This window comes from Amblyomma maculatum, chromosome 1 (assembly GCF_055883805.1).
Source record: "Amblyomma maculatum isolate TAMU_Amacu chromosome 1, ASM5588380v1, whole genome shotgun sequence".
NCBI lineage: Eukaryota > Metazoa > Arthropoda > Arachnida > Ixodida > Ixodidae > Amblyomma > Amblyomma maculatum.
In genome coordinates this window covers 386,614,190-386,636,220 of record NC_139344.1, presented here as the reverse complement: position 1 = coordinate 386,636,220, position 22,031 = coordinate 386,614,190, and the positions used below count along the sequence as shown (strand labels likewise).

Sequence of the window (22,031 nt, the reverse complement as noted above, 5' to 3'; positions counted from 1 at the left end):
ATAAACACGGCAATATTACGCGCATCATAGTCGACAATGCGCTTTTAGTGCTGTTAACACCAGGGATAAAGGAAATAGCAATATTTTAGATGATGTGTCATTATTACGTAGTAGATATGTTAATAATCTAGATGACAGCATCGCATTCTAACGCTCTACGAAAAATTCGTTTTATAAAGAAGCTCCTCCAGTGCAACTGAGAGATCACTCAAATTGCGTTGTAAGTATTGTAAGTATCGTAAAATCTCGTAAAACTTCTACTTATTTGGCCACATGAGGCTCTCAGTCTACGCCAAAAAATCAGTGCAATGGCATGACCTGGCATGAAATAGTACTTTGTGAGCCGAGCTTATTTATTGGCGATAGATCTTCAATTTTGTACGCTTACACTCTCTAGTTCTATAAGCCATTTTTGTACTTGCCTGAAGTCGCAATGACATGATTCGTTTCACGATCCACATTGTAATCTCTTCAGAACAGAGAAGACAGACTGTTTAATGTTAGATTTATTTTTACATTCTGCTAACAATATAACTAGAGTTACTAATTAAATGAGAAATGGCTTTAATACGGGCTATTTTCGAAAGACGTGCGCAGATAGTATTTATTGTTAATTTTCAGTTAATTCCAGCAGATATTGTTCCATCCATCCGGATTATTTAAATATTATTCACCGTTGATTAGTACCCGAGGGCTTTGTATATCCTTCCGCACATCCATCCTTTGAAGAGAGGCCATAAGTTGAGGTAGGCGATATCTTTTGATTTTCCCAAACCCGCTTCTTGGAATGGAGTCCGCGAAGAAGATGCCGCCTTGAATGCGAGGTGCCGTTGGCAAGCCTTCTGTAAAGTAAATTAGAGGTCTGTTGGACTGGACAGAGTATTCATTGGTAATCTCTAGACTACAGTGCGTGTTCTGACGCGGAACCATCGAGGACGGTGACGTGTCAATCAAAAGAATAGGTGGACAAATATACTACTCTCAGGTAGTTTTTTCTTCTACTTTGTGTTTATATCTTTCCCCTAAACAGCTTAGATTACTAATTTCTGTGATTATCCAAGTAAACATTGAAAAAAAGACATAAAGTACCATCCCCAACGCTTTCCTTTGCCTCGCCGACTGTTGGCTTCTTGCCTTCATGTATTATAACGAGCACCCTCATTTCCCCTTAATTGATCTGCTCATTTAAAGCGTATGACAAGAAAGCTTTTATGGCTCAAGTCGTTTTTTTTTTTCCTTTAGGTTCAAGCACTTTGCTGCCCACCTTATGATTCTTTCTTTCTTTTGTGCGTCTGGCACCTCCTTCCTGCTAATTAGCATGGGCTGTAAGTTTCTTCCTATTGTGACAAAACTTCCCGACATGAAGAAAGCTGAGCTTCAAATGAGCAGTTTAAACGTGCCTGTGTGGTCTAGGATTATCGAGTCTGACAGAGGATTCAAAGCTCATGGGTTCAATTTTCATCTCTTGCCAACTACTCAACGAGAGGTCATGCAGTCTTGTGACATCACATAACTCGCGGACCAATCAGTGCCCAGACATGTCACCTGCCAGCGAGCAGTCGCTAGCTATGAAACTGCAACAACGCCAGCGCCGAGTTTTCTGTTGTTCGAGAACCTTAACACTAAATTTTTGCTTTCCTTGTCAGGCTGGCGTACTTTTCCTCTTAATGCAGGACGTTGACATCGCATAATTTGAAAGAAACGTATTTCCATTTTAGCTGTTATGCTTTTATTATCGACAACGCTCCGCTATATTCTAGCTATACTCGAACGCTATATCCGATTTCAGTAATATCATGTTATGTCATTCCGTCGGCAATTTCCTTACTCCCTTATTACGAACAGAAGGCACGCCCATTGCGTGACTAGGAACGGCACCAGTAGAGACCCATAGATCCGTCGAACAGAGCCACCTACTCAAGGTCCCCATGTGGTATCTGCAGGTCATGCTTGCTACAAATACGACAGAACATTATTTGAACTTCAACTTATCTCCAGCATGATATAACCACAGTCTGGTAAATGCAAGGACGGATACTGGACGATTCATATTTGTAATTGCTTGAATAGAAAATCCCTAACGGTAAAATTGCCAGATGCCCTGCACATACCTTCCACGAAGAGTTTGATGTCCTCTGAGAGTGTCCGGCTTGGCTTGTGCTCTGGTCTGACGACGATAATGGCAGCTAGTATTGCTTCTCCTTCCGAGTCAAAGGTGGGCACGACAGCGGCCTCGGCAACGCTGGGGTGGGTGTGGAGCCACTCTTCTACAGCGGGAAACCCAGTTCTGATCACCGACGGTAGGGTGGCGCATTTCACACGCCCCGTGATGAAAAGCACCCCATCCTCATTGTAGTAGCCTAGATCGCCTGATAACGAGCACAAAAGGTGTAAGGTTCTGATTTCGTTTTCGCTTTTGAGACCCCACATTGAAAGCAGCAGTTGCAACCATTCGATTTGGGTAAATCTGCTCTCAGTAATGATGAGTTCTCGGTCGTTTTACTTACCAAAAGTTTAAAGGTCATATTATAGCTACTATGATTTTCGCGTTATCCACGGCCTGCATATATTTACAGGCTTGTAAACGGCTGGTAGTATGTTTGATGCAGATTGTGCAGTAAGGTGGACAGTTTAAACATGGTAAACTCAAATGTCACAATAAAGGAATAAATGAGAAAACGTCGCACGTTTTATTTTTTTCGGAAACTTGATTACCTTGTGAAAACTGCCTTCTCTTTACAGATAGTGAGTACACTTGAATTTTCTGAATCGGAACTATTGTTTTAAGTCTCAAGCAAGAAAACAACCCTGAAAGCAGTCGAAGCGGGCCTTCTAACATTGGAGACTGATCGAATGTCATCTTTGCATTTGCTGTGCATATCGAAACAATAACAGTATAATTTACAACCAAGAACACCTCCAATATTTTAGTATATTTTGCAACAGATTTTACGCGGCAGCCGTTAAAGCAATTTAAACCGTTGCAAGTCAAGGCAACCACGTTTCAGAACTGTCTTGTTCAACTTCCTAATTTTGAACCATGATGCTCGTTTTAATATGATAAAGCTGAAAGCTTCCAATTTGAATACTTTATGTTTAGTCTTCTGCCCCAAATAATAAATGAAAATTTAAGATCGTTATTTTATTTTTCCTAATATAATTTGTCGCATACATAGTCTACTTTGCTGCGAGTTTCACTGCGGCAGATCAAACCGAAAGAAGTTTTTGAACAAAATATTTTTGTTCATTAAAGTGGAGGCTAGGTATCATCGGGAGTTCTTGCAAAGAAAAAGTCCAAATTTACCTTTGGATTAGTATAGAACAAAACTTTCCTAAGTATCAATTATTATCGCACATACTACGCTCACCGGTGATTCTTATCATTTAGACGATACGTATTTACTCGATAAAATTTCAGTCAAAGCTTGCAGAAGCATTTCTGAGTTGACACTGTAGCCCCAAAGGCGAGAAAGTAAAACATATTGAAAAGAAAACAGCGCTACAGACAAATACGGAAGCAGAGTACTACAGGACGAGCGCTGAATTAACAACCCGATGCGCGTTCATCAATGTGACTACTTCCCCTGCAGGTTCAGGGTGTCTGCCATTCAAATTTAAGCCCTTCCCGTTTCTACCGCTGTCACCTGATTCCTCAGAACTCTTCGCATGCCTACAAAGTGCGGTTCATTGTGACCGCTTCTCCCCACAACTGGTATGTTACTCTTCGTTGTTTTACAAGCATAAAATTTTGTATCTGGTTAAAGTGTCCAAACCGAAAGCAACAAAAAATAATTTCGGTGAAACAATCTTCTTGTGAGGACGGCTTCTATTCACCCATAGAGAATTTCTTAGATCTACTTTCTTATTTAGGGCGGCATTTCAATTTTTCTGTTATTCGTCTCTCACTTTAGAGCGTAAAACTTCACGCAGTTTTTATGAGAAATGCTTGGTTCTTGAGTTCTTTCTGCTGTACCTGCACATCAAACACGCCCGCTCTCTCATTTTCGTTCATTCCGACGTGGCTCTGGAGGCAGCCAGATCTACTGTTGTGTTCATGCTCTTGTTCTAGCATGCATGATGCCGACCATTATTGGTGTAACAGCGTTTCTAAAGTGCTGTGTTGTGAGTGCGCTCAGAGAATAAATGTGGACTATATTGTTCCCTACGTTCTCATTTATCACTTCTGTTTATAGACACACATAGCGCGTGACTCTCAGCAGTGACAACGGATGCACAGTGCGGCAGCCTGACTGTTTCTTTCCATTTTACTGTTCCACTTCAGACGTACACTGTCCATGATGTAAAAACTGCTGTTTTTCAGTGTCCCATTTAAAATGTTTAGTAAAGGCCTTACATTCCTGCGGTGTGTGTTCATGCTGTGTTTTAACGCGACAACTTTAAGGGCCTCGTGTCGCAGAAAAGGAGGTGTCGGCGTTGTGGTTGCATCGCCAAAATCAAAAGCAAGTATAGAAACAATAAAAGCTTTGCGAAAACCCGCAGAGTCGAATAATGTTCTTCCGCAGTAAGGGGCCAGCACACAACCACTCCGCTACACAACCGCGCTGCTTTTCTCCGAATAAAGGTGGACCTAATGCGTGCGTTGGCTTATAACTGTCAGCTAAAGCTTAGGTGCGTCATTAGAAATAAACCAATTTACGAAAGTAAAAGTTAAGCAATTAGCAAAGAACATTTCCGCTTTATTTTTTTGCGATGTGGCACTAAGTGGAAAATTCCATCGACCGTGCGGCGCGGTTGCAACAGATGGCGTGAGCCGCCGCCCGATTCGAACTCTTACGCCTCCATCCATCGTTTTCAAAGCATTAGTGTTTAAATACCATCACATTGAACTCTTAAAAGCGAATCGTAAGTGTCCTCCATGATTTCCTTTTTTTTGCTAAGGAGGATCAATGTGTAGCCATTCTTTTGCCTTTTAGGGAGGGTTTGTTTGTTTCAACTTGTAGGCTATTTATGGGAAAGATTTTGCATACACCACAGTAGCGAGGTGAACTTAATCTACGCACTGAATCCTGCCGTTTTAGGTATGATTATTGTGCTGACCCAATCACAGTGCACCCATCATCTACGTAAGAGCGCGCAACACAGCCATAAACTGGTAAAATTCATCTTCTATCAAACTTTCAATGGTTCCGAGGGACAAGTACCGACAGGGGTGATAGGAAAGTTAGCCTGATTCAATGGTCTTTCTTTTAATTCTGAGCCCGTTTGTTTGAGCAGTTCGAACTGGTTCGAACCCTAAACTTGCTGATACGAACCTTACGCGAGCTTGAAAAAGTCCCGGTTCAGACCCTTCTTCGAAAATAGATAAAACTAAAGCATAATGATAGAGTTCGATATCAGTGCACGTTAAAGAACGTCAGGTGGTCGATATTATCTGGGGTTTTCTCCCACGGCTTATTTCAATGAATGAATGAGTTTCTTTAAAACTTTAAATCTAATAAACCAAACCACAGGAAGTATGTTGAATTGTGAAGTTGAATGCGTGACGCTTGTTGTGTTGACGCTGCCTCAAGCCGTATTCTTTTCCAGGGCTATAGCCTACAGTACCGGGGCTCGTGCATCTGGCATGGCGGAATGAGTCTCATGGATTCACGAAGAAAACTTTTTAGAGCATTAAAATAGAAGACAAAATAGATATAATAGAAGACAATCAAGAAATCTATCCACACACGCATGCCTAACAGTTCCTACTTTATAGGATGATATTAAAAGGCCTTCAAGGGAATGCCAAAATTGTTGCCCGGCTTGTTGGTTAGATGCTAAAAATAAGCTAAATTTCAAAAGGCATAGCACAGACTGTACGTCCTCTCACCTGTGTGTATCCAGCCTTCTGCATCTGCCACGCTTGTAGTCCCTGTCGAGGTTCGGTAGTACGCCGATAAATGTGGCGCGTGAAAGAGTACCTCACCCGTCTGGTTTGGTCCCACCACAGTGTTTGCCTTAATATCCAGTACCTAAACGATGGACATCTTTTCTTACTACTCACGTAAAGATTGAATATTATTTTAGTAAATAACACACAGCGGGAGGTCAACTTACAATATCCATGAACACGTTTTTTTTTTTAATTATAGATACTGAGGTTCAGCGTCTAAAAGCATGTACGGCTCGCTAAAAAGCCTCTTTCTGGATACCTTTTGACCAGATAACCATAACGATATTGGTTTTGAGAATTTTAATAGGTCTCAGGGACCGAGCGTGGAAGCAGTAAGCGTGCCTTTGCGTAGGACAGTACATATTTCTCGCTACAGTTCAGCGTTTCAAATACTTCTGTCTACCACTACCGCGAACTTTGTTTCGACACTCGCTGCGATGTGAGATTTTCTTGGCATAATATTGTACGACATATCTAGGACTCGTTTGTTTTTATTAATATCGTTAGATATTATCAAAGATATGAGGTCTAACGTGAATGGCGTTTAATCCCTACCAAGCAAATGCCATTCCTGTTTAAGTGCGCACAGCTGATGTGAACTGGATCAAATAATTGTTTTGCTCTCTGAAGTTAAAGCGTTTCTTCGAATAACAATATTAATCATCTAAGCCAATAAAGCCACATATTTCGTGGCAGTCTGAGGGGAAATTTAACATGTTGTATAGTATATCACAGATATCGAGAGAATGCTAGCTATAAGCATTTCTACATAAATATCTACCCGATTCGGAATAACCCGGAGTAACTAGGAAGGGCATAGAGCCATAGGAATAATAGAAAATGACCCGAAAACTGGGAGCTGGCTTGGCTTCTTTATAGGGTATCTTTAGCGAAGTGAGATGAGCTGATAAGAAATCGGGCCGGTTTTGAATTTCCGTGAGATTTGACATTAATAGGTTTTTCTACAGGTCAACTTTATTTAAAACTTACTGCACTGAGAGAATTTCGAGCATGTACACAGGACATTAATTTCGCTACGCCGGTCATATGCTGAAACTAATACTTCTTCAACAATTTTTGCCTGGAGACAAACATAAAAACTGGCTTCCGAAAGTTAGCGTGGAGTAATAAGTACAATAATCTGTAACCTTTCTTGAAACGGCTAAATTTGCTTAACCGACATAGAATTGAGACCTCGGTTCTATGTGCTTTTGCTAGTGGTGTAATAATTGAACCTTATTTGCAAACGAGGGTACTGATGATGATAGCAATGCCTGGTGTCACTGTTTCGGTGTCTGAAAAGGCTCCTATAGTGCACTTGCTGATGAAGCATTTCCCTCGCCATATGCAAAAGCGCTGATCCAGACAAGGCCTATTTGACAACAAAAGGCGTGCAGTGTGTGATAATGTGGTGTGCAGTAGGCAATTCAGCATTCGATGTTCCCCCTGGCGAGTGTTTTCAACCTACAACCCTGCCCTATCAAATTCTTCAGACAGGAATTGTTTGGGGCTCAGTCGCAGGTTGCAAGAACAATAAAGGGTTTTCGAGGCGCTTTGGAGCATTGAAGTGCAATGAGGCGGAAGCCTTTGTTTGAAACGCCGCTGATTCCTGCTTCGCTGAGCATGCTTCTGTGTGCTATGTGGTGCGATGTTCGAGGAAGCTTTAAATGAAAGGCACAACACGGACGCCTAGATCAGACGCCTGCAAGGGTCAGCTTTGTATATGCATGCATCGTCCGGTGATGTCATCGGTCATTACCGGATGTGACGTCATAAAGACGAATGTTCGGGCTATTATACTTGATAGGATTTATGTGATGATAACGCCACATCTGGTCATGGGGTCGCGTCCAGTCAAGTCCGAAGATGCCACCAGTTGATGATATCATAATATCGCAGTATCCCGCGGAATCTGCAAAGTGTGTGATACTTCTGGCGGACGGTCGCTCATGAGCCTATTAAGGCTTTCGCCTTAAAACTATTTTTCAAAACCGCGCACACTATAAATACTGCTGCTCACGGGGGACATGGAGGCTCGCTCATGAGCCTATTAAGGCTTTCGCCTTAAAACTATTTTTCAAAACCGCGCACACCATAAATACTGCTGCTCACGGGGGACACGGAGGCTGGAGAGCGCTACTGCATCATTGCTTTCTGCTCTTCATCGTTTGTTCCAATATCTTACTGTGCGTATAACGTTGCCTTGTTTGTTCTGCACTATCGATTTATACATTAAATGTTGTGAATATGTATACATCAATAAAGCAGGAACTCACCTTCATGCGAGTGCTGGAAACGGGGAAGCCGACGTCGCAACTCGTGATATATCCACTAGGCGGCGCTGAGAGGCTTCCATTTGCTTCCGCCATGCCATAGGTACTTCTGATCTCAACAGGAGAGAACGCTGATAATACCTCCGATTTTACCAGCTGCGTTATGGGCGTGCCAATAGTGATGACTTTCTTCACGTGGGGAAAAGTCTCTCCAGTCCTCTTCAACTCACGTGAAATTTCGAAAATTTTCATGGGTGTGCCGAAAATATGAGTTACCTTGCAAACGGAAGAAGCGTATCCGGTAAGATGCGAATGCGTTTATAAAATCGGCATTGTATTTTTGACAAATGCTGAATCTACGTTCGCTATGACATAATATAACATACCCAGAAAACACATTATTGTCCACATATGCGCAACCGTTAAGGATACATTTGTATAAGATGCCTGTAAAAATAAAAATTGATGCGCTGATTTTTTTTGCTTCTAATCACAGATTTAAAAAATAATTCAAAACTTCTATGCACATTGTGGATATCGCACCATAAAACGTTTCCATCGCGTATATTTGCTCTCGTCTATGACATTGCTATGTTATGATCGTGTATCTACCTTCGAACCTTCTCAATCTGTTTTCACTTCGTTTAATATAACTTTAAGCGTACCGTCCCTTTCATTAGATCTCTGTCAGTAGCTAAGGTAATACTGATCAGTAATAATTCTTAAGCTTAGCTGATATGTGAGAGAATGTTTCTGTCAGTAGTGATTTGGACGCTAATTATTGAGCCCAATACAAGATACATAAGGAATAAAAATGTACTGTAATTTTTGTTTACACAAAGTTTAGTTAAAAATGGGCCCTGGGGTGTCTATAGAGCACTTTTTCAAAAGGCAGGCTTTTATTTCTGCTTGTTCGCACGCATTCATGACCTAAAGTCGTGTAGCATAAAGATGATCGTTCAGCAATCATTTTCTCCATCGGAAGGTTCGGAAATTACAACAAGGCTTCGATATAGCTTCTGGTGGCGCAATGAAGGAGGCAGAAACTTCACGCGTTTATGAAAAACATAACAAAATAATGATAGCTTCACTTCCTTTTATAATACCTAAACAACAACTACAGCCTTTTCTCATTACTCTGTGATGAAGTGACACCATCAATAAGACTATGCTGCCCATCGTCCATGTTTGTAGTCTACCTGCGAGACGACACTAGTCACATAACGATATTGGTCTTGGGCATTCGAGTGAACAGTGGATTGTATGGTTGCATATTATAATGACTCTACCGCTTAGCCTGAAGCCTCATATTTCGCGAACCACCACCTCTGTCTTCAAGCCAACGTTCCGCGAACAAGGCTGCCGGTCAGGAATATATCTGCGTCGGATGTTTATCTATATCGACACTGACCTTGCGATCTTGGAGCGCTGTGATAACTTCTGGGATTGCCCTATACTTGTCAATGAGCACAAGAGTTCCTCCAATGGTCAGAACAAAAAATGCGTGCGTGAAGCAAACTTTGAACGATATATTTCCACCTCCTAGGCAGATATCATTCGATGTAGCAATTTCACATATTCTGAAAACAATGGAAACGCCGATAATAAGAGTTCAAGCTTGGTTTCAAGATGAAGGTGGATCATTTCTTTAAAGTAAGAGAGGTAACTATAAAGCAAATCATCGGTATAAACTGTACACCACAGTAGAGAAGCGATGAGATGATAAAGCACATTTTTTACAATTCCAGATGGTCACAGAATATATCTCTCGGCATTTTATAAGTACAGTTACAAGTTAACAAATATAGATAAGAACACGCTTATTATTAGATGTTAAATTCGCCCAAAAAATTAATGAATCACATGACGCACAAGAGCGATAAAGGTCATTTTGGGCCACTAATGCCGCAGTTTTGGTAGATTCTACATTCCCCGACCGAATCGAGACATGTCATTTGGAAATAATAGATAATAAGTCCAATATACATGACTAATGGTAAAATTAATTTATCCCATACCAAGTTTAGTAGGATCATTTGCGTGCGTCACATTAAAATAGTATGAGGAGCCAGTCACTTGGTGTTCCTTAACAGAGTTTAAAAAAGACGCAATGCAGGAATGACATCCGAAGAAAATTGCTTAGCGAGATATGTTGTTCCGCAGTTCGGAGTTGGTAACTGATAAGTAGAATTAGTGACTATATATCACTGACTTATCCACCCTTTTATTGCGAATATAATGGGGTATTTTGTGCGTTTTACCGGGAGACGAATCAGAGAAAAAACTGTTGTTGGAAAGATGAAGGATAAAGATATTCGGCTTTGTAGAACACGTTTTAACACGGATGTAGGGCGCCCAGTGTCCCTCAATGAAAACACAACATATGCAGCCCGTCGCGTCGTCTCAAAAAGGCGTGATGCACCTAATTCACATCGCCACAGCTGCAGCATGACAACTCCGGAACAGCGACGTGCGGAAAGCTGCTGTGCCTCCGTTGAAGCATCAGTACGGTCGGCTCTTGTTAATTTCAGATTTTGAAGACGTGCGCTTCACTAGATGTGAACGATTATACCGCGCGAAAGTCTGATATCGATAGAGGCCCGTTACAATTGTAGCACTTCTTCAACGGACACAGACACTTGCGTTTAGACAGCAAACAATCATGTTTCAGTGCGCATCACTTGTAGACGTGCTTCACCGAGTGATCACCATTCACTTACCGGCGTTTTAAACACACGAAGCCATCTAACAACTGTGTTAACTTACTAGATATAAATAAGTACTGGAACTGGGGGCATAGCGTCTAATTGTCAACGTCGGATGCGTGCTGGCACATATAAGTTTTTGGACTTGGCGCTCTTCAGCATTGTAGTTGAGCCTAGTCTTAAGTATTTGATGAAAAAAGTTTTCTAGTTATTTCATTAAACATACTAGTTTACGGCGACTCTAACAAACAAGCTTATTAGGGAGACTTAAGCTTTGCCTTTAAAGGTATGACGCGAGAGCGTAGGCTACCAACCCACATATATAAAGCACCACTTCAACCAAGCCGTGCAAATGTGTCAGCGTGGCCTAGGGATAACGTGAATGCAACGGCTCTGACAGGCTGGTTCTGATATCATCCTCCTATAGGCAAGGAGAGGCCGAGTTGATAACTCCTATCAAACATTTCGTCAGTTTCAGCAGGCAACCCTATATCTACTAGGTGCTAGAACATGTCGTTTGGCAGGTACCGCCTGCAAGCGCTATGTTCGCTGGCAGGCTGCTTCGCTCGACATGACCCCTAGCTGCCTAAAGGCCATGGTGCAACCACGCTATCGGCTTGAAAACCTGGCGTAATGTAGCTCTCAATACAACCTAACACAAAGCAGAAAACTAAACCAAGGTTTTCTTTAAGCTTAGAAGTAGTGGGACACACACAAAAGTGCTAAGTTTATTTCGAAAGCGATGACGTCCCTCGTGAAAAATATAAATGCAAGCGCAGATGTGAGCAGGCTTGAATGTCTGCAATATTTCCGCAGCTGCTTTCTGTCAGTGACTGGGCGCGGCTTTTATCTTTCCTATACAATATAGATATAAGCGCACAGCTCAGGCTCTGCCACGTGGCATAATATTTGTGAAAATTGCAAGTACCTCTTTATTGTTGTGATTATTACACAGATATTCAATTCATTCGTAAATACGAGATTATTTTTTTTTTTTACTTTTGAATATTCATACATTGGGTCTCCCTCATAAGAACGTCAGAAAGCAGATAATCAAATAAATCGTTATAGCGAATATTATTTAGGCTCAATGCCTCTAAAAAGTGCCCTTCCCTCAAATCTGAATCCGTTATTTTGAACCTCACCATGTTGCGAAACTTCTAAATGTTTCTTTCTTCCGATTAATTCAACTTTGGTGTCCACGCTCTCTGACTTATACCACTGAAGTACCACTGGGTACTTCGTCTGTTGTTTAACAAGCGAATGCAAAAAAAAAAAAAAAAGAAATCAATTACACTTACTCTCGACAGCGCAATTGTGCGAGGTACTTCCACTGCGGCATTTCGACGATCTTTTCTATGCCACTGGTTCCATTCGAATGAGCGACAAACATCACCGAATCGTTGCCGTTGAGCGGTTCTTCGTAGTCACTCGCTTGACTGCCAAATTTCGAGATGGCAGTAAATCCAGGAATCTCCGTAACTGAAAACATTTTCTGAAATAAGAAAAATAGCATAATGGTTGCTAGTATCCGCAATTTTTTTGGGAAGTGGATGAAAGAAAGCGCGCGGGATGTTTCCGCACGCGTATAAATACCAGGAAGGATGGCACACTTCAATGCGGGACGTATGTGCAGGTGCATTAGAGCGCCGCCATTTGTTAGAAAAAATACCTCAAACGATTAGAACGGCAGAGAACGTGTCACACAATGCTGTAATGTAAATGTTATAGACCTTATCACACCTTGTCACACCTTGAATTGTAAGTTTACTTATTTCATTATTCAATTCTTCGCCCGAACTTCGCCAAAGCTTTTCGTTATGAACACTGTTTATTTGCAATGTTTCTAAGCAAAAACAGTTTAGCCTATTCAACTTTGTTGGAGTGTAGCACTAAATATCAGAAACCTTGCTGTCATATTGAGAGACCTGAGTAAAATATTTTAAGATGGCATTCAATGAACAGCGATGCAGCTACTAAAGCCGAATGAGGGAAGACATAACATCTCTGCCGTGGGCTTCGACCCGGAATATCCAAACCTCTAGGTTCTTTCCAACAGAGTGTGTTGAAATCTACAGCCCCCATGACAAAAATAAAAAAACATTCCAATAAAACCTCAAGCAGCAAAACAACGTGCTTCTAAAAAAAATAAGAAACCGGCGAAAAAATACAAAAAAGTCTCTCCTCGACTTTTTGTATACTATCAGGTGTGCTGAGATGAGTTTCGCTCACACCACGACGGCAATCATGCCGCAGCCTTCTCGAATCATTTAACCACAAATGACAGCAATATTGAAAACGTGCATTTTATTGCTGACTTGGCTTTTGAAGTTCTCGTCACGTTGGAGGACATTATACTTAGCTCGTCAGCTCTCGCGAAATTAAATACTTTACTCTTCAGAATATTGCTAAACTTCCATTCATGATCTGATACTGCTTGCCGAATGCGCTCTAGCTCAATATGATACTTCTGGTTATTTCCCTTTCGCGATGAGGGCTCATTACATCTTCTCGCGCTTCGCTACCTATCGCAAACTGCGGTTCTTTTCCGAGGCTGTTGACCATTGCTTTAGTCTTTTCCACATTAATTTTTAAGCTCACCGTAATGCGTTCTCCAACTATGTCATTATTTATCCTTTGTATGCCGTCACCTGAGCACTCAGCAAAGCAACGTGATCGATGAATATTAGATTACTGACGTATTCTCTGTTATCCTTTATATCAAACTGTTGCTAATCTCACTCTCTGATTAATTCTTCTAAAAAAGTGGTGAACAGTACTACACAGACGTACTTCTTTGCTTAATACCACGTTCCTTATTGGAATTACATTGCTTTCTTTGTGGCGGATTATGGTCGTTGTGCAACCACTCAAGGTGTGTATTTGAGTACTTCCACACATGACTCACCTACAGCCTGATTTTGCAACGCCCGCATAACTGCTGGTGTTTCGATTTAGGCGAGTCCTTTATCGAAATCATTACGTGCCATGTATACGTGATTATATTCTGAGCATATTTTTCACTGGTGTATATTATAGATCTTTTTTGCAGAAGCCCGCCACCTGATCTTTTGGTTTCTTGAAGTCTAAGTTTGCCCTGATTTTATCAGCCGTTACCTTAGTAAATACATTTTACGTAACGGATAGTAGGTTGACTGGCCGACTAATTGGTCTCTCCTTATATTATCACCTTTTTATGAATTAAGATAGTGTTAGCGTTCTTCCCTGATTACTCTGCAACCGAAGTCATGAGACATACAGAGGGTGGCCAATATTTATAGCAAAATATTCCCGCCGTGCTTAAACAAAGCTGCAGTTACCTACTCTTCCCCATTTAATTTCTCCCCTTTGATAGCGTTTAGAGCTTGTATACATAATTCTGTCTTTGTTATACCTTTATGTTAACATCGTCAAAGATGTTAGAGGTGCATCTAGAAAACCTTGCACTGGTTTGAGAAAGGGATGCACTCCTACGTGAAGGAAAAGCGGCTGCAACAGAGCACGGATGGAAAAAAGAGAGACATAATAATAACAAAATAATTACGCATAGCTAAGCATTACGATAAGAAAAACCCTTTGCAAGTAAAACACATAAGGGATAACTTTGAAAACACTAAAGTATAGAGACGCAATTAATACAGAACAAATCTTTTAAGAAAGTGCAAAGCAAGTAAAAAACTACAAAAACTACTTCAAATCTCATTACGTGAGTTAAGATAGTTTGGGATAATAAACCGAGCATCTGACGGCCGTAATTTGAACGAAGCGATGGTACATACATATAGTTCACGTTTGTGAAGTGCTGAGTAGTAAATTATTTTTGGGTGTAAGTTAGCTAGGTCATCGTAAAATGTATTATAATTTTTTTGCACCTGTCATAACGTTTCGATGACAAAAAATTGTACAGTTCATTTACTGGTGTAATGTTTATTTATACGAAAAGAGGTTGCGTATGAGCCTTAAACGGAGCGCTTGAACGAACAGCCTTTTTCCGCATTCTATGTAACCTATCTGTTTTTAACCGTGGTTTGTTCGCCACACCAAATCACAATAGCAAATGTTTGATAGAAATAATGCGTTATAAATTATAAGCTTGACACTTTGAGGCATGATTGCTCGATGCTGCCGTCATTTTCATTATCATCTTGATTACTTCGGCGACCTCGTAGACCTAGCTAGAACTCGCTTATTTCGACTGTATATCAGAATTGATACTGGCATTGCCCGCCTTCTATCTTAAGTGCATAATCTGATTTTTGCCTATACCTATGGTTTCCTCCTGACCGCTTTTAGGCTACCCCCATTTTTATAGGACTCTGAATTCTCGCCATTTTATACTTTCTTGTCATGAATAATTTACTCTTGTTAATAAACTTTAATAGCTGTTGCAGTTCTATCCTAACTGTTGGATTGAAGGCGTTCGTAAATTGACATTTCGAAATGAGATCCTTTGTCAGTATATATAGTTCGCGGTATCCTGTCTAACTAACTATATATCGCTTACTTATACAGCGCAGTCAGTTATTTTATGTCTGAAATTATCGTTCACTTCAGTACTATTTTTCTTCGGTTAAACTGAAAGTGTCTTCTGTTGCTACTTTTCCTTCTCACTGATAGTTTTTTTTATGGTCTTCAGCTTTCTAGCTAGTTCCATTCGCTCTTAATTTCCGCACGAATTTACACGCAAACATTATATGGTCACTGGATCAAACTTTTCGATTGCGAATACATTCTGCAATACCGCATGGTTGCAGTACAATATGAAGTTGAGTACATTTTAGTCTCTCTATTGGGGCTTTTCCGTGCCCACTTCTACGCCTTCAGGCGCAGAATAAGATACTTATGATTTGTTATTTGTTGCGCTCTGCGAACTCAATAACTTCCTCTGCTCTTTCTTGAGTCGGTGCCTTATCCAGCCACTGTCTTGTCTCCAGCCTCCTACTTGCCTGCGTGTCACTGAAGTCGCCAATCAGTACAGTAAACTGCGTTTCCAAATGATGAAAATGGTAGCAGGATGCGGAAGAAAGTTAGGTGGACGGACCAGATTAACTAGTTTGCTGGGATTAGTTCTTTACAGCTGGCACAAGGCAGGGTGAATTGGCGGCATATGGGAGAGGCCTTTGACCTCTGGTTGATTAGTGCAACTTAATATGATGATTGTGATGCCTATAGTGTGCGCAACATATAGTGTCGTTAGTTTACAGCGCGATTTGTTTTAGAGCGCAGCTCTTTGGCGCTCGTTCCTGGGTTTCGCGTCGGCGTCGGCGTCGGCCTCGTAACCAGCGCCTCCCCACTTTCATCACCCCAGTTCGAGCCGGCGCTTGGCAACCGAAGCCTCGCAGGAAGCGCGGAGCAGCCGGAGAACACAGGGAAAGGAAGGGGGTTTGGGGGGGGGGGGAGGGGGGAGGGGGGAGGGGGGAGGGGTCGCCGGAGGAAGCGCTAGCAGCGACTGCCTGATGCCGCAGCCGCCGCTAGCGAGTCAAGACAACGTGACCGCGCAGATAATAATAATAATTGGTTCACAGGAAGGGAAAGGCGCAGTATCTGTCACACGAGTTTGTGGACACCTGAACCGCGCCGTAAGGGAAGGGAGGAAGGTGGGAGTTAAAGTGTAAAGAGAGAAAGAGGAGCCGTAGTGGAGGGCTACGGAGTAATTTCGACCACTTGGGGATCTTTAACGTGCGCTGACATCGCACAGCACACGGACGCCTCTTCGTTTCGCCTCCATCGAAACGCAGCCGCCGAGGTCGGGTTCGAACCCAGGTATTCCGGACAGTAGTCGGGCGTCTTACCACTGTACCACCCCGGCAGGGCATGACCGCGTAGAAAAACTGATTTATTTTTTATAGGAAGGGAAAGGCGCGGTAACTGTCTCACTTGTTTTCTGTGGACACCGCAACCAAGCCGTAAGGGAAGGGAGGAAGGTGAGAGTGAAAGTGGAAAGAGAGAAAGAGGAGTCGTAGTGGAGGGCTACGGAGTAATTTCGACCACCTGGGGATCTTTAACGTGCGCTGACATCGCACAGCACACGGACGCCTCTTCGTATCCCGTTCCTCTCGCTCGTAACGCGTCCCACGGCTGTGACAACCTCGCGAGGCACTTGTATAGATCTCGTCTTTGAGAATCAAGCATTGGTGTACCAAGTCGAACATATATCAGTCCATTTCTCCGACCACAAAGCTTCCTTCATGACTGTCAAGAACTGTTAGTGGAGTCTTTGTTAAAGGAATACGTGTGAAAAATAAAAAAAAAAATCTGTGATAGCGCATACATGTGTTGCTCGATTTCTTTGCCTCAATCTATCGAAAAGGTGAAACAGCTTATTTGCTGCGCTCAAATTTCGCATTAGGAAGTAACGTAATCGTCGGTAATTTTTTTCGCAGAAAAGAGTTCTCTGTTGTTTTTAGTTGTACTATACTTGAATGCCTTATTTAGACCAGTTTAGATTGCTTACATAAGTGACAAGGAACCACGTTTCTTAATCTGGAAAACTTACCGGTACATCATGCTGATTTTTGCAGTGTCCTGCGACTTATTTAGACATATTTCCCTGCTGGAGATTTTAGCTGAGCCAAGTTTACTCGCCTAAAAGTAGGAACAAGCCATTATCTTAAATACCTTGAATTTTATGCCAGGACCTATGCGTCTGAAGATGTCGGAGTATGCTTTGTCGGTGAGAACGTGAGTCGCGCCAGTCTTCATTGCGTAGTCTTGAAGCTCCCCTAGAAGGAAGCAGAAACATCGCGTAAGGTGAGCACAGTGTTTTTTATTATTTTTCAAAAACAAATTATCAACCTGTTAACGAGATAGTCACATGTTCAGCAGAACAATGTCAATACCTCTCTTATTTTTCTTGGTATTTCAGTGCGAGGTATATAACAAGACCTTCACTGCGTTTCAGAAGTGTCATCCGCACGCTTTACGAGCTAGAGTGCCTTCTCCCTCCTCCCTCTTATTCATTATAAGTTTTTATGCGTTGAAGGGATTACACGGCGAATCCAAAAATATTATAATTGTCACACAAAATTGCAGACAAAATGCTTTATTCGATAATCTGTAAACGCTAATCTTTGAAGCGGCAGAGAAAAATATTTACATCGAGAATTCCCGCCGCGAGGATTCCCGAGGCTCCGCTGTAACGACAACTTCAGTGACTCCGAACATGGCGCCGTATACATTTCTAGTATAGGGCGCCGATTCATAAGTTATTTTCAGCCAAAGATTTTATGCTCTAAGGTGCCCAAACTTCGAAGAAAATATGTTGATTAAATTCTTGCTCGATGCTGAAAGTATTTGCGTAATGTTTTCATAGGAATATCTTAGCTAAAAGTTTGCTCAAAGCCTCTTACGAATACGTGATTAAATATATATATATATATATATATATATATATATATATATATATATATATATAGGATTTTATAATCTTCTCAATGAATTAAAAGTGTATTTAGGTAAGGAAAACCTCTTCCTCTGATGCATACTAGAAAGCTGACAAATGGTAGTGCTCGAAAATTCACAAGGTGTTGCTAGGAATTTTCACCACAGGGTCGTCTGTTTTGCTTCGGTGACTGGAAAAAACCTGTAGTGACGGCAACATACACGCACATAAACACATATGCGCACAGGAAAGCTTTGCGTACTGTAGCTACTGAAGACCAAAAATGGCGAGAATCAGCACCGTTTACCGTCAGCCTTTGTAAACGTAAGCTCATAGGGCATGGCAAAGAAGATAAATGCCCTCTTTTATCTTTCTTAATATGTTATTTTATGTTTCTTATTTGTGATTGTTCAATTTTTCAATATTTTCTAGCCATAATAAACAATTACACATCTTTTGCATATTTAGTATATATTTGTAATTTGGAAAACACAATGATGTATTCAGTGCTCTAAAAATAACAGATCTCCAGTGCATTTCGGCGTGCCTTTTCCTCGTGAAATTTTAATGTGCTCAAAACAGGTAAAAACAATAATTTTCATGTACCGATTATTAGTTACCAGCCTCAAAATAGGTCATGAGTAAATTTGAAGGGCTTCGAAGGTATACTGTCCCTCAAGCGGTGATACATTTTATATCATTTCATAGTAAACCTAACTGAATTAGATGTGTTTTATAGCGTCCGAAATAGACACGCACACTAAAACAATATTTTCAACATTTTTTTATAAATGCTCATAGTTTTACTTCTAGCTTGTAATTTAAAAATTATTTAATCTAGTATACAGGTATAGGGACAAAATAGCACAATATTGTCACGACTGAAGTAAGAGGGAGCCGTGAAAGTACACGTAGCCGAGGACCCGAGAGTTCCGAACACAGAGTCACAGAGTCCAGCACCAGCGCGCCGCTCGTGCCAACCACCGCTTCGTCGTCGTCGGCATCAAACACGGCTGTCGCGCGGCGCTAGGCACGTGGCATTATTCCCCCCCGTGAAAGAAAACATCGTCCCGATGACAAGGTGATAGGAGAAAAAAAATTAGGCGTGAGGTGAACTGTACAATAACGCAAGGTTTCACTTGCAGGGAACGCTCAGTCACGCGAAAAATACGGCTTTAAGCGCACCACATGCACAATTTCAGGCCGCTGGCGTCGAACACCGACGGTCACAGTTCCATCTGGAACGACTTCATAATTAACGTTGTTTAAGCGGCGCAAGACTTTATAGGGTCCGAAATAGCGGTGGAGTAGTTTCTCGCTCAAGCCTTTGTGACGCACGGGGGTCCACACCCACACTTGGTCCCCTGGTTCGTAGTGGGCCTCCCTGTGCCGAAGGTTATAGTGTCGCGCGTCGGTGGCATGCTGCTCCTTGATGTGTAAGCGGGCCAACTGACGGGCTTGCTCGGCCTGTTCCGCGAAATGGGCGGCGTCGGGTTCGACCGCTTCTTCCAAGCACGGGAGCATCGCGTCCAACATCGTGCGGGCCTCTCTGCCATATACGAGACGGAACGGCGTAAACTTCGTGGTTTCCTGCGGCGCCGTATTGTAGGCGAAGGTGACATACGGCAGGATCTCGTCCCACATTTTATGCTCAACGTCGATGTACATTGAGATCATGTCCGCCAAAGTTTTGTTTAGTCGTTCCGTTAATCCATTTGTCTGAGGGTGATACGCTGTTGTTGTGCGATGCTCGGTATGGCTGAGAGTTAAGGTGTCCCGCAGTAGCCGAGCTGTAAACGCCTTTCCTCGGTCAGTAATGATGGTCGACGGTGCACCGTGTCTGAGCACAATGTCGTTCATAAAGAATCGAGCAACTTCGCCGGCAGTACCTCGGGCAAGGGCCTTCGTTTCAGCGTAGCGTGTTAAGTAGTCTGTGGCGACTACAATCCACTTGTGTCCGTTCGAGGATAAAGGAAATGGGCCTAAAAGGTCCATGCCCACTTGCTCGAAGGGTGTGAGGGGCGGTTCTATAGATTGTAACATACCGGATGGCTTGAGCGTGGGTTTTTTTCGTCGCTGGCATTGTCGACAGGTCTGTACGTAACGTCTAACGCTCGGAGAAAGATGTGGCCAGTAGTAGTTCTGCCGGACTTGGTTTAGGGTGCGTGTAAAGCCAAGATGCCCTGAAGTTGGTTCGTCGTGGCAGGCCAGGAGGATTTCGTGCCTTAGATCAGCTGGTATGACTAGCAGGTATGTTTTCGCACTCGACGTAGAATTCTTCTTATAAAGCACCCCATTGCGGAGGCAATACGACGACAACCCCCGAGCAAGGTACCGGGGTATTGTAGGATGCCCACCTTGAAGATGGTCAATAATCAGTCGCAGCTCGCCGTCGGCACGCTGTTTGGAGGCGAGATCGGACGTAGTGACTGCTCCGAGGAAGCTATCGTCGTCGGTGGCATCTTACGAAGGAGGGCCGACGGGCGCGCGGGACAGGCTATCAGCATCGGTGTGCTTCCGTCCAGACTTATAAATAACATCAAAATCGAACTCCTGTAGGCGCAATGCCCAACGTGCTAAGCGGCCACAAGGATCCTTTAGGTTTTTCAGCCAACACAACGAGTGATGGTCAGTGATGACGCGAAACGGTCGGCCATAAAGGTACGGGCGGAACTTGGCAGCGGCCCATACTACCGCCAAACATTCTTTTTCAGTGGTGGAATAGTTACACTCAGCACGGGAAAGTGCACGGCTGGCGTAGGCAATTACTTTCTCGACCCCGTCTTGGTCCTGAACTAGAACGGCACCAAGGCCGACGTTGCTCGCATCCGTGTGTAATTCTGTGTCGGCATCATCGTCGAAATGTGCCAGGACCGGGGGTGACTGGAGCCGGCGTCGTAACTCGTCGAAAGCCATCTGCTGCTCGGCGCCCCAGGAAAATGATGCGTCATCTCGAGTCAGGAGAGTCAGAGGGCTGGCCATCTGTGCAAAGTTTTTGATAAAGCGACGATAATAGGAGCACAGCCCCAAAAACCGTCGGACTGCTTTTTTATGGGCGGGGACGGGAAAGGCAGCAACGGCAGCAAGTTTCTCAGGATCAGCTCGGATGCCATCAGCACTCACGATGTGCCCAAGAAACTTCAATTCGGTGAACCCGAAGTGGCACTTTTGAGGCTTGAGAGAAAGGTTGGCAGACCGGACAGCTTCGAGAACAGTTCTCAGGCGGCGCAGGTATTCCGTGAACGTCGGTGAAAAAATTATTACGTCGTCGAGATAAACAAGGCATGTCTGCCACTTAAGACCTGTGAGCACAGTGTCCATCATCCGCTGGAAGGTGGCAGGAGCACAGCAGAGCCCGAATGGGAGGACGCGGAATTCATAGAGCCCATCTGGTGTTACGAAGGCAGTTTTTTCACGGTCCCTCTCATCAACTTCAATTTGCCAATAACCACTCCTGAGGTCAATGGAGGAGAAGTACTTGGCTCGGCGAAGTCGGTCGAGCGAGTCATCAATCCGTGGCAGCGGATAGACGTCCTTCTTTGTCATACTGTTAAGTTTCCGATAGTCAACACAGAAACGAAGTGTTCCGTCTTTCTTTTTAACGAGGACTACAGGCGAGGACCATGGGCTGCTTGAAGGTTGAATGACGCCATCGGCGAGCATCTCCTTGACTTGCTGTTGGATAGCGTCTCTCTCCCGAGGAGATACACGATAGGGCTGCTGATGGATGGGTCGAGTGCCTTCATGCGTGATAATCCGGTGTTTAATGACCGACGTTT

The 22,031-nt window shown here is 42.9% G+C and overlaps 1 protein-coding gene across 1 annotated transcript in view; it reads right to left on the bottom strand.

The window, feature by feature from the left end:
- Positions 1-587: 587 nt before the first annotated feature.
- The window catches only part of LOC146208442 (uncharacterized), a 42,651-nt gene continuing 21,207 nt past the window's right edge, over positions 588-22,031 (bottom strand). Inside the window, exons 5-11 of the mRNA XM_084578553.1 lie at positions 17,490-17,593; positions 12,173-12,366; positions 9,578-9,746; positions 8,170-8,442; positions 5,831-5,972; positions 2,112-2,369; positions 588-842 (exon numbers count right to left, since the gene is read on the bottom strand). Of these exons, the coding sequence (XP_084434679.1) occupies positions 667-842; positions 2,112-2,369; positions 5,831-5,972; positions 8,170-8,442; positions 9,578-9,746; positions 12,173-12,366; positions 17,490-17,593 (1,316 nt within the window). The 3' untranslated portion in view covers positions 588-666. The remainder of the gene's footprint in view (positions 843-2,111; positions 2,370-5,830; positions 5,973-8,169; positions 8,443-9,577; positions 9,747-12,172; positions 12,367-17,489; positions 17,594-22,031) is intronic.